The sequence below is a fragment of the Aulonocara stuartgranti genome, assembly GCF_965226115.1.
Source record: "Aulonocara stuartgranti genome assembly, chromosome: 1".
NCBI lineage: Eukaryota > Metazoa > Chordata > Actinopteri > Cichliformes > Cichlidae > Aulonocara > Aulonocara stuartgranti.
Genome location: NC_138939.1, coordinates 28,183,395 through 28,196,620, shown reverse-complemented (window position 1 = coordinate 28,196,620; position 13,226 = coordinate 28,183,395). Strand labels below are relative to the sequence as shown.

The 13,226-nt window shown below is 41.9% G+C and overlaps 1 protein-coding gene across 1 annotated transcript; it reads left to right on the top strand.

Annotated features, from left to right (window-relative positions):
* The first annotated feature begins 2,439 nt into the window (after positions 1 to 2,439).
* leo1 (LEO1 homolog, Paf1/RNA polymerase II complex component) lies at positions 2,440 to 12,066 on the top strand. The gene is made up of 14 exons (XM_082550040.1): positions 2,440 to 2,549; positions 3,707 to 3,858; positions 4,162 to 4,442; positions 4,649 to 4,857; positions 5,125 to 5,226; positions 5,336 to 5,430; positions 5,594 to 5,742; positions 5,851 to 5,935; positions 6,027 to 6,121; positions 6,221 to 6,355; positions 8,890 to 9,025; positions 11,154 to 11,346; positions 11,479 to 11,576; positions 11,767 to 12,066. The coding sequence occupies exons 1-14, from the start codon at positions 2,492 to 2,494 to the stop codon at positions 11,878 to 11,880; spliced, it is 1,902 nt and encodes a 633-aa protein (XP_082406166.1). The 5' UTR covers positions 2,440 to 2,491; the 3' UTR covers positions 11,881 to 12,066.
* Positions 12,067 to 13,226: the final 1,160 nt, after the last annotated feature.

Below are 13,226 nucleotides of genomic sequence, written 5' to 3'. Positions count from 1 at the left end.
CGTCTGGTTGAACGAATAGGATGGTAGTATCCCAAGCCTCAACCAATGGCACTAATAAACCCGCCCTTTCTCCTACAAGAGACCAATCATATGAAATATGGAGGAGGCAAACTGAAATAAAATAATAAATAGAGTAAAATAAAATAAAACAAAGTAACATAAAATTTCTCTATTTAAACAAAAATATATTTAAAAATGAAATAAAAAAGAGGTATTATTTTGACCAAATTTGGACAAGAATTGAAATGCACTGAGACGCTGAGATAAGCTTTGGATGATTGCCACTGCTACTCATCATGATAATTAAATATGACGTCTTTACATTAAATGAGTAAACTCCACCATGTGTTGCAGACTTTAAGGGCATGTTCATTTAAGATGAAATTCTACTAGGCTGCATTTAGAATCATATTAGTATATTATACTTACTATTCTATATTTTATCATTTATTGTCACTGTTCCACTAATATTAGATTTTGATGCAAATCAAACTCTCTCTCTTTCTTTTATGCAAACACAAGCATTTGCACAAAGCTTACACTGTGTACCAGGGCTGGACTGGGACAAAAAAATCGGGCATTTTGACTAGAAAAGCCATAAAGCCTTTGAATGAAAAGTGTGGTGCTGTGGCTCCAGCAAACATCAGCTGATACTAGAAAGTAATATTAAATAAATTCACAATAACAACAGCTTATCAAGCTTAAACGTGCTGCTGTTGTACAGCGGACACCCGCTGTTTTCCTCTGTCTTGCGCAAAGTGAGCGATAAACAAACAAGGGAGACGGGACTTGCGACAGAAAAGCCAATCAGCTTATCATTGATCAGTTTCATGATTGAAGTAACAACAGGAGAGGGAGGGGGAGAGGGTGAGAGAAGAAGAGATAGCTGTGCAAAGATACAGAATAACTCCAACTTTGTCTTTGTCTGATTGTCTGGGCGTCATAGCGGAGGCAAGTGATGTCCAGATAAACTACATCTAAGGACCCAAAGGAAGGAGGCAGCAGCAGGTCTCTCTCTTAAGCATGTATTTTCACTGAATGGTCTTTTCGGTCTGCCAGTGTGTCATGCACTTTTCATGATTAAAGACCTTAGCAAAGAAAAAAAAAGTTGCCGGCTCCAGCTCCTTCGTATCAATATTATTTTTCAGACAGTTTCCCCACGGCTCCACCAATCAGCTCATCTGGATCTGGAGTTTACCTGCATACATCCCATTCACTCTGTCAGTTTTTTCACACTTACTGCTGTTGAGGAAAAACTACACTAAAAGCCATACCTTGCTCAATTGTTTGTACCTTCTTGGCTCACATAAAACTGTACACGCAGTTTTATAAGATGCCTTGTCCGTAACAATAAAAACTTCAGCAAAAGATGAGGGTGCTGAGACATGCCTCGGTTCCCTATTTGCTAAAGCTGTTAAGATAAACAGCTCAAGAATTTGAGCTGCACTGAGGCGCAGAGAGGAACATGGCTTTTAATGCAATCAGTTTTTCTTCATTCATCAACACATGCCTGAGAGAGGGTTAACTGGTGTCAGAGCACTTGGCTGTCGTTATGATTTGCTCCAGTGGTGTCAGACATGAGCGCCTTCCTCTAAAAAACAAAACAATGCAGGGTGGAGCAGGTTTCACATGGATTTTTGCACAGATGTTATCTGAGAGGAAAATAAGCCTCACTGCTTTAGCATCTGGTAATAAACAAAGGTTAATAAAGGCTTACAGATGCTGTCAGGTGGCTCCCAGCACTGACACTGACACAATTCAACCAGTATAGCCAGAAAAAAAACGAAAGACAAACCAGCTGGTAAAATGCACATTCAAACTTAAGCCATAACTAAACACCACTGTAATATTCCTACCAGTGTTTTTGATGCATTCATGAATTCATCAGTCGTTATAGCTCTCCACAGCATCACAACGCCTGCTGTTATAAAGTGAACAATAGCGTCCAGTGTCACACAGCTGCTATTCCCACACACAAAGCCACATTATATGTGTGCCATTGCAGAATTTATTACAGGCAAAGGAAAGTATCTAAAAAGGCTACAGAACAAAGAAAGGAGACCATAAAACACTCCGAATAGCCAGGTTTAAATTTAACCAGACTTTGCTATCTATGTACACGTTTAAAATAAATTACACCCTTTCCTTCTGTTATATCAGAAGGAAATCACTGCCTACTTATATATATATATATATATATATATATATATATATATATATATATATATATATATATATATATATATATATATATATATGGGGAGAGGGGAGAGACATAACGATGTTTTCATAAAAGTATATATAAACGCGGCACTCATCTAAAGTATATATAAACGAATATTCTTTGGTTAGAAGCTAAACAGGTGTTGTGTCTCCCCCTGGCGGTTGACTAGATTTATTACATCACTTAAGCTCAGCTTGACCCGGATCCAAAATCCTTAAACCCAGTGATTATATCCTGTAGGTCACGTTTTACTACAGTTTAGAAGAAATGGCGGACATGGATGAATTGTTCGGGAGCGATGGGGACAGCGACAACGACCAGCGAGGTAATGTTGCCCGAAACTCGTGGCTTATATTGTTTAATCATCAGTTTGTGCATTTAGATGAGTGCCGCGTTGTGCGCAGCTGCGTAGCAGAGGGGAGCTTTAACGCGAGAGTGAGGTGTGCAACGTTTCGCGGATGTTCGTTATATCGAGGCAGGCGTTAATAATGTTAATGTGTTTTAAACGTTGGCTTTAATGGAAACCATCGTGGAGTTCTTTTATCCTTCACCTAGTTTCACTTTTCTTTTTCTTTCTTATTTTCTTTTTCCTTTTAAAAAAAAAATCGGTTTTCAGTGTTTGGATTCACGTGATGTGTCTGAGACGGAGGGCCATGGCTTAAGTTGTTTTGTTGCTGTGGTGCAGGATGTGATCAGCGCTCATGTTTTTTTTTTTTAGCAGCACGACTGCAAATATACATTTTAAGACCTTAAAAAAACTTAATTCCCTTATGTCAAAATTAGAATTGTCTTCACGCACAAACTGGTGCAGCACCTAAGTTCACCTACATAATCTTTAATTTCCACAGACTTGCTACTAAAATGATTTTTACAGAAAGAAGAACAGTACGAGAAAACCGTATGACACTGTGTATTTCAGTACTCACTGTTGATACAGCCGTACATAAATAATATTGTGATTGCATCAGATAATCCCATACAAACAATTGTCAGATATAACAGTATTTATTCAAAAAAGGTCTAAATATAATAATATGGGTATTATTCAGAGACATAAATATATTATGTCTGTATGAGACAAAGTGTGGAAAACCATCAAAGCACTTTGTTGTGTTGATGCTGAAATCTTCTAAAAAGTCTACAAAAAGGAGCTAACTGATATCATCTTTGCTTCTTTTTGTCCAAAAGTAGTTGATAATTGGAAGCTTTTTCTGGCATCACTCGTTTTTTCCATAGAAATACTGTGATTTTGTACCCCAAAGAGACTTAAGGTGGTTATAAATAAATAAATATTATTTCTTTTAAACAGGATTGCCCCCAGCCCTGCTTTGTTTGAACAAAACACTGGTATATGGAGAGTATGAGGATTTAAACAAGCTGAGCTTCACCTTTTTAGTCACACATTTGTAATGTGAGAGGAGTGAGTAACATCTGTTTGGCACTACAAACTAGAATAAATCGGACTGCTTTATCTCTTTGCAGAGTCTGGCTCCGGCTCTGGTTCAGAGTCGGAGCAGGAGAGGCCTCGTTCTGTCAGCAACGCTTCAGGCAGCGGCAGTGACAGCGAGAGGGAGCGGGATGATGATGATGACGAGTACGAAGGCCAGGAGGCCGGCAAGCCCAGCATGAATAAGGTGCATTTTGCAGACATCGTTCAGACAGCCGCCCAATCAGTCGTTCAGCTGTGAATTTAGCCACTGAAAATACTGCTTCAACTTCCACAGTGACCTCAGAGAATTGTATTCCTTTTGTAATGTTAATCTTGCATTGACTTGAGTTAATAAACTTTCAACCTACCTCAAACCATCTAGTATGTTTATCCCACAATGAAGGTGTCCTGTGTCTGCAGTAGAAGGACTGAGGCGTGCGTGTGTGTCTGTGTGACGATACAGTCATGAGCTGCATCTAAACGTACTCATGTGTCTTCTCCGTAACAGGAGCTGTTTGGAGACGACAGTGAGGATGAACAACACAGCGGAAGCGACAACCAGTCTGAGCGCTCGGGGAACCAGTCAGATGCCAGCATGCGCTCAGACCGCGGGGACAACGATCACTCCGACGCAGAGCAGCACAGCGGCTCGGACCGTGACCATCGAGATGAGGATGAAGACGAGGAGGATGGGGGTCATCGGTCGGACGGAGGAAGCCCGGCTGGCAGCGGGATGTCTGGCGGTGGGAGCCCTCGTTCTGACAGGGGCAGCGTTCGCTCAGACAGAAGGTACGACGTCTCACACAGGCTGCAGCTCACCGTTGTTTAACTGAGGTCGTTGATGGCACGGAGATCGGGATGCTAAAATATATCTTTTCCAGTTTGAGAAACGCAATCAGGTCTTTGATCTGTCATAAGGAAGTGGATGGGGGATTAAGTGACTTCCAGAGGAATAAAAATCAGAATATATGTTTACCGTGTTTGTTCTTATTCAGTATGCACAGCGATCCTGGGACTCCGCAGTCGGGCCCGGGCACACCGCACAGTGACGGCGAAGCTTCAGGGAGGGAGAACCAATCGGAAGATGAGAAGTGGGGCGGAGAAGCTAAGAGCGACCAGTCGGAGGACGAGGAGGAGAAACGCCACTACTCTGACGAAGAGGGAGAAAATTCTGATGATGAGGGACCGAGGAACAGGAAATCAGGTACAACCCCCAGGATCTGCCGCTGAGCCAGCCTCCAGGGTTAATCTTTTTACACAGTAAATTTCATGGATTGGGGCCATATGTGAACATTTTATCCCGAGCTTAAAACTCAGAGGTTAATATGAGATTAATTTTTCACACAGACTCTTTGCACGAGGCGATGAACTGTTTTCCTTTACTGTAAGATGTGCGTGGGTGTCCCGTGCCTCCACTATAAACGTGACATGTGGAAAATGATACATAAAATTTCTTGGTTTTGTTTTTCAGAGTCTGCAAAAGGAAGTGACAGCGAAGATGATTTCATAGGACGGAAACCCAAAGCGAAAGCCGCCTCCGATTCCGATTCAGACAGCGATGCTGAAACAAAACGTAAGCCCTAACCTTACTGGGTCAACGTAGCAGCAACGATTTGTCTTTTGTTTCTGCTGCTGAATTTGATATTTTTATGGTACTGAAAGTTATCCGTACTCTTCCGCAGCAAAGAAGGCCGCAGCAGATGACCTGTTCGGAGAAGCGGACGACATCTCTTCAGACAGCGATGCAGAGAAGCCCCCGACCCCGGGCCAGCCCCTGGTATGTGTCTGTTCTCTCACCCTCTGTTCTTCTCTGCACTCATCACACTTTTAAACGAGATCCAAAATCCCCTTTTTCTCTAAGCCTCTCTGAGCTGATCCCTATTGTCATGGGTCACTGGATTATACAGTGTTTGTTCACTTGTTCGTGTGTGTGTGTCTAGGATGCAGAGGATGGTATGGAGGGGGAGCAGGCAGAAGAGGAGCCTGCGCCTGAAACTCGTATTGAAGTAGAGATCCCAAAAGTCAGCACTGACTTGGGATCCGACCTTTATTTTGTCAAGTTGCCCAATTTCCTGTCTGTGGAGCCCAGGTCAGAGCATGTGCAGTGTAGATAGATGGAAAAATTATTTTCACTTGATGATAAGATAATTAGATGTTCTTTGACGCTGTCTTTTCTTTTTCTTTTTTTCCCTTTTAGGCCGTTTGATCCTCAGTACTATGAGGATGAATTTGAGGATGAAGAAATGCTGGATGAAGAGGGGCGGACCAGGCTCAAACTGAAGGTCTGTGTAGATTGGAAATGACGGATGACAGATTTTATTTATTTAGATTTTTTTCCTACGTCACCTGATGTTCATCATCTTCTCCCCACAGGTGGAGAACACAATCCGGTGGAGAGCGAAGAGAGACGAGGAGGGAAATGAAACCCGAGAGAGCAATGCGCGCATTGTCAAATGGTCCGACGGCAGGTGTGTGTTACGTCAGGCTGGATGCCGCGGGGTGCGACACTGCGATCAGGACATAACTCTGTACTTGGCACGCTTTTCAGTCTCCCATTCTTTCCACAGCATGTCCCTCCACCTGGGGAACGAAGTGTTCGATGTTTACAAAGCTCCACTCCAAGGAGACCACAATCACCTTTTCATCCGACAGGGCACCGGGCTGCAGGGACAGGCCGTGTTCAAAACCAAACTCACTTTCAGGTAATGCACTAACATGCCAGTGTGGCTTTGGTAACAGGCTGCTGTTTCCTTTTAGGCACAGACTGAGAGTTGCGAGGGAGACTCCTCCTCCGTCTGGCTCCCTGACAGTAGAATATGTTCTCAACAAACTCCGGGCTACCTCTGCAAACAACAACAACAGCAGCCACAATGGCACCCTTCATTCAGGCTCCATTTAGAAATGTACTGAATGCTTTAAGTCCCCGGATCACCTTGTGCAAGCTGCACAGGTTTCTCCCAGTAAGAACTGTTTAAGCTTCTTAGCGCCCCCCCCCCATCCACCTGAATGTTCTGTCTTTCACCCCACATGGGTCTATGAGGGCAAACCTGCCTCAGTGTGCAACAGGCCTCCGTGTTCCCAAACAGAACATTATTACAGTTTGTTCCCTTGGAGCATTAACATTTGAGTTTTGATTAGGATTAGAACTGCTCAGCGTGCAGATGGTTACAATGCTTTTATTTTCCTTTTAAAAGCACCTTTAACTCTTTTAAAGCCAGAAAATTCACGTTTAAAAAAAAAAAAAATGTGAGCACCTAAAGAACAATACTGTATGACAAGACTTCTTCATTCACGAGGTCATTTGATACGACAGTGAACTTAAGGTTACAGATAAATACATTTTCTTAAATAAGCCAAACAGACACATGACTCTGTCATTCACAGCTTCGAGTGGTCTCAACATCGTGAGTGATTTGTGTTAAATTTAATGCATTTTTAATAAATGCATAGATTATATTTGTGGTGATATTTTCATAAGTCATCATTAAATGAGGGAGCTGAGGCCAGCAGTTAATGTTTGTATTGTAAGAACATTGTTGGGGATCTAATAACGTGAGACACTCGACAACAACAGATGTCTTTGGTGAAGTCAAACGAACACAGTGTGTTCTTTTAATCAAGCAGACATAATTGATGAATTTGTTACGTCATACCTGGCTTAGAATTGGGGGCTTTTTAATGCGCCAGCATTGTTTACATCCATGTACGCCTACTTAATGAGACCACATTTACACTCAACAGCCAGTTTGCTAGGTACATCTTGCTAGTACTGGATTAGACCTCTTTTTGCCATCAGAGCTACTTTAATTCTTTGTGGCAGAGATTCAACAAGGTGCTGGAAACATTCCTCTGAGATTTTGGTCTGTATTGACCTGACAGCTTGAGATGAGTTGAGCTTTGTGACATGGTGTGTTATGCTGCTGGAAGGAGCCATTAAAAGATGGGTACCCTATAGTGTTAAGGGACTGGGCACGGTCAGCAGCAGTAGTAAATAGGCTTTGGTGTTGTGATGCACAGTTGGTACTCTATGGGGTACACGTGCGCCCAACCCCTTTACACCACCACCAGTAGCGCCTTGAACTTTTGATATAAGGCCAGATGGATCCATGCTTTCATGAATTTAATGCCAAATTCTGAACCTGCCATCTGAATGTCACAGGAGAAATCTGGACTCATCAGATCAGGCAGTGTTTTTGTCTTCTGTTGCTCAATTTTGGTGAACCCAGGTGAATTGTAGCCTCTGGTTTCTATTCTTAGCTCACAGGAGCGGCACCCAGCGTGGTCTTTTGCTGCTGTAGCTGCTGCTTACAGGTTTTTATGTGATATTCGTTCAAAGATGCTCTTCTGCATATTTTCTCTTTTTATAAACTTTCCCAGTAAACTCTGGAGATGGTTATGTGGGAAATATCCAGCAGATCAACACTTTGTGAAATAGTCAGGCAGCCCATGTGGCACCAACAACCATATCACATTCAGAGTTCCCCTCAGATCACCTTTCTTACTCATTCTGATGCTCAGATTGAACTTCAGTAGGTCATCTTGACCATGCTCTGAGTTGCTGCCACGTGATTGGCTGATCATATATTTCTATTAGGGAACAGTCAAACAGGTGTACATAAGAAAATGGCACATTTTGTTTTATTTTTTATTGTGTTTTATTTAATCCACACCTGCTCTCAGTGCTTGTTGCTGTGTAGCCGTGAATCATTGTGAACAGAGATTCCACAGCAGCAGAGTGGGAGTCTCTTTCTTATTAGCAAGACATCACAAAATAACATCAGAGGTTCTCAGTGCAACTTTTAATCTCTATATGGAGCTCATGGAAATGTGTGAAAGCACAGGGCAACATAAAGACCAGCATGTACCTAATGCTGCATGACCTAATAAAGATGACAGTTAGCTATAAATTAGCTTGTGCTTTAGTTTCCTTCTGCATCACATTACTGGCAGGGATATGCTTAACATGCCCTGTGTGCAATGTGTTTGCCCAAGATAGAAATAAAGCGTGCGATATTAAAAACTCCACAAGGTAGATTTAATGAGTGTGGGCTAAAACAGGTTTGGCAGTCGATACTGTGTTTTTCTTTCTGCCTGTTTGCAACACAGAGGTGTGATCTATGTGTTAAAGAAGAAAAGGGAAAAAATGTGTGAAAACCTCCCACTCTTAAGAGATTCGCTTTTATGAAGACGTACTGGGGAAATGTTATTATTCAGGTTGTTTTTTCTGCACTTCCAGACCCCACTCCACAGACAGCGCCACCCACAGGAAGATGACCCTGTCTCTGGCTGACCGCTGCTCAAAGACACAGAAGATCAGAATCCTTCCCATGGCTGGACGAGATCCCGAGTCCCATCGCAATGAAATGATCAAGGTAGCACGAGCCGTCCGGTGTGGGAATTCTTTTGTTACCACAGAGACCGGAAGAGTGAGATGAGGTCAGCTGTTGACAGGCACCATGGCTGCTTACATAATAATATAACCTGACATGCTTGCATAATGTGGTCACGCAGTGGCGAGTGAAATGGAAACTGAGTCAACCAGTCTAGAGTTCTGGTGATGCGTTTACTGTCGGCTCGAGAAAGACTGCAGATTACATTGTTCTTCACTGTGCAGCATTAGCTTAAAATGGCTTTTAAAACATATAAACACACATTTGTCTCTTTGTATTTTAAACACTCGTGTCCTGCATGATGACGTCTAATGTGCGTCAGTGGGGATTGTGCGAGTTTGAATAATTAACAATAGACGCCCAAATACTAGACATCAATTACGCTTCCCCCATTGTTTGTAGTCAGTACTCCCAGTTGGTGGTTCTTAAGTTATCATAATTACAGTTCAACAGCAACAAGGGTCCGTGCCTTTATACAAGTGTATGCCAGTCTCACATTTCCACAGAATGTGGATTTCAGGTGTAATTTCAGTACACTTCATAGGTCCTTCCCTCTGTTGTGCCTCAAACAGCCCAAACAGGCTGTTTCAGTACCAGCAGCTGAAATCAGACATCTGTTAGATGTGGTAGGAGCAGCTAAAATGTAGTAGATGTGGAAAAGGGTGGTAATTGGCGACAGAAATCCTTAAGCTTGCACTAAAGTACAAAAAACACACCAGTAGCCCACAGCACAGTCTTTGTTTATAGGTTTTAAATGTCTTTTAAGTTTCCACAGTTTCTAATCACTTCTGCAGTGTCATAATTCTGACACTGATCTAGCCTTTGGGCAGACAGTCAAAGCTAATCATAATGGGAGCTTCAGTAGCTGCGCAATGTGTAGATTTCTAGAGCAATGGTGGGCAGAGGGGGCCACAGGTTGTCGTGTACCCACATTAACTGCCCACTCCTGCTCTAAAGCCCATGGGGTGTTGAAGCTGTGGCTCTGGAGATCCATGCAGGAAAAATGGATAAGGAATGCTTTGCTTTACCACCAACACTGCTGGCTTTAGTCAAAATCAAATTGAAACTTTATTTTATTTGCTTTCACTTTATTTTTATTTTTTTTAAGATATTAGACTGTTATATTTTTTATTTACTATCAAAGTAGCCTCCTTTTGATTGGATTCAGGTAGGACTCAAAGTAAACAGCATTGCTTTTAGTTACCCAAGTCAAGCTTCTGTTTCAAAGTATGCTGAAACAAGCTAATGGATATTTTTTTTTCCCCCCTCTCTTCACAATTGTTTCATTGTTGGTAATAAAAATAAGAACATGATAAATGAATTTGATTAGATTAGAAAACACAGTATTATTGTAATGAAAATGCAAAGTTAAAGCACAAAATACTAATGATCATGAAGAGTAGTCACATGTGGTAAAAGATTTGAAGTATTTAGATATATTAGTAATACTGATGGGCTAAGTTATACACAGTAGACACTTTATTCTGTGAAAGCTGGGAAATTCTTTTGCCACCGCAAACATATGGCAGGTAGCTTAAATAAGTAGGAACATCAAGACTTAAATATGCTTTTTGAGGGTTCAAGAATTGCTTAAAAACGGCTCTTTTGATAGTAAGGTTTGCTATAGACATATTGTAGATGCCTAATAATGTTCAGACTGAGTAAGAGTGTGTTCCTGTTTAAAGTTAAAGGTTATTGAAGCACATTTTTGACTAACTGGCACTAGCTGATTGTCAAACTTAAAATGGGCAGGAGGGCAAATGTTTTAGAAAGTAATTACCCTTTCTCTCGTTTGTCCTTACTCTGCCTGCAGTTGTCCTTTTATTATAGGACAGCTAATTCTGTTTATTCCAGTGAGGAATTGTCATGTTATAGGAATAACAGAACAACAAGCAGGGTAAATGTACTTTAGAGCAAAAACGAATAATAGGCTCAAAGGCCAGCTTATTGCTTTAAAGGGAAATTAATTAGACTTTTCCCACACCTAACATAAAAAGCGACCTTTTTTCTCAGTGTGTTTGGGGAAAAACAATTAACAACTAAGCAGCTAGAAATTAAATGCCTTGAAATGATTTTTGTATAAATTCGCCACTCGGGTCTGTCTTGGCAGAAAGAGGAGGAGCGGCTGCGAGCCTCCATCCGCAGGGAGTCCCAGCAGAGGAGGATAAGGGAGAAGCAGCATCAGAGAGGCCTGAGCAGTAGCTACCTGGAGCCCGATCGCTATGACGACGAGGAAGAGGGCGAGGAGGCGATCAGCCTTGCAGCCATCAAGAGCAAGTATAAGGGTGGAAGTGGCCTGAGAGGTGAGGATGACTGCGTTTCACATTGACTGCTGTCGTTTTGTTTCTATAATTTTTTTTCCTCGTATGTTGAGACGTGTTTGGGAGTTACAGAGGCCTGATGCACACGCTCTTCTCTTTCTGCCTCACGTACAGAGGAGCGAGCCAGGATCTACTCATCAGACAGTGATGAAGGTTCTGATGACGATAAAGCCCAGAGGCTGATGAAGGCTAAGAAGTTGGACAGTGACGAGGTAGGTGCAGTGATGTGGTTGACAGACAGGGGGCGGTGTGAGGCTGGACACCGTGTAGAAAAAAAGCCAACTTTTCTCATTATCCTTTGTAACTAAGAAGGACAGCAAAAGCTAGACTCTTCAGAGCAGGAAAGCTTTTCTGCACTCACTGTTGAAGTGTAACTGAACGCTGTATGTACTCCTGTCACAGGAGGGCGAGGGATCAGGCAAGAGAAAGGCAGAAGATGACGAGGAAACGGGCACCAAAAAGGCAAAGAAGTATGTCATCAGCGACGAAGAAGACGAGGAAGACGACGACGAATAATTCATCTTCCCTTATCATTCCACTGTATTATCAGTGCTCAGCCCGCATGGCATATAAACAGCCATATTTTTTGTATATTTTCTTATGACCTGTTTGTGGGTGGCTGTGTCTGTGTGTTTGCTTGTTTATGTTGTGTACAGAAGAGGTGAGAAATAAAACAAAAAACGGTGGTTTTATGTAACCAAAGCTTCTCGAGGCCTCTTCATCTTTTTAACACCATGAATCATATATATATGAATCACGCTGTTGCGATGTTATGAAACAAACTGTTACGTTTCGAGGGGAGGCTGTTAATGGCATAATTGCTGTGGGCTGCCGAAAGATTAAGTTAATGGCATAGAAGCAGCATCTGCCATTTCTGTTCCTCTCCCTCATGTACACACATAATTGACCAGTGTTTTCAGTGCGCTAGTTTAGAGGTGGTGGGGTTTTTTGGTTTTGTTTTGGGTTTTTTGCAGTTCGTGTGAATGTTTCAGGAAAGAACCGGGGAGTGTAGTGTTGTCAGAGGAGGAGACGATGCCAAAACCCACCTGATAGAAGACACAAGAGATTAGAGGATTTGGGGTTTGAGACAAAGGAGCTGTAGTTCTGTGGGAGAAGATCTCCCCCCCCCTCAATAACCTGCCTGCAGAGGAAGGAGTAGGAATATCTACTTCTTCCTGTACAAGCAGCTGTAGGAAGTCCCAAGCTTTCACTGGCACCCCCTCTGATATTCTAACCCATGCCATTGCTACACCTCTGCTAAACATCCAGCCCTTATAGGGCCTGCTAATAGATACCCTTTTAAATTGTCAACCATAGATCGGTGCCATTATTATTGCCAAATCGTCACAGTTTCAACTGTCAGGACACCAAGGGTTTTAGAAGATGTGAAACCTCACAGGAACCCTGCAGACTTGAATTACATAGTCATATAAACAAAGAAAACATTTTAAATCTCATATTAAAGTGAGATATGACAGCCTGCCTGCAGCTAAATGCTGTAAAAGAAACACTAATTAGTGTTACTATTAGCAAGCTAACCTGGCTTATTATTCTCCAAACTGCATAAACAACCTGTTTGCTTCACTGAGCAATGTGCAGGTTGAGACCAACACAGGCAGCTGCAGCCACTATAACAGTGAAGCATCACTTCAGTTGATTCATGACAGAACCTCTTGAAACATTTACGGCATTTTAGGGGTTTTTTTCTTACATAATTATTTGGCAAATTATATATTTGCCAATGTACTACTAGAGCCTATCTATGATAACCAAGCTTGTTAACTTATTATATAAGTTTTTGTATAAATAAATAAATAAAATTTTATTTATATAGCACCTTTCAAGACAGAATCACAAAGTGC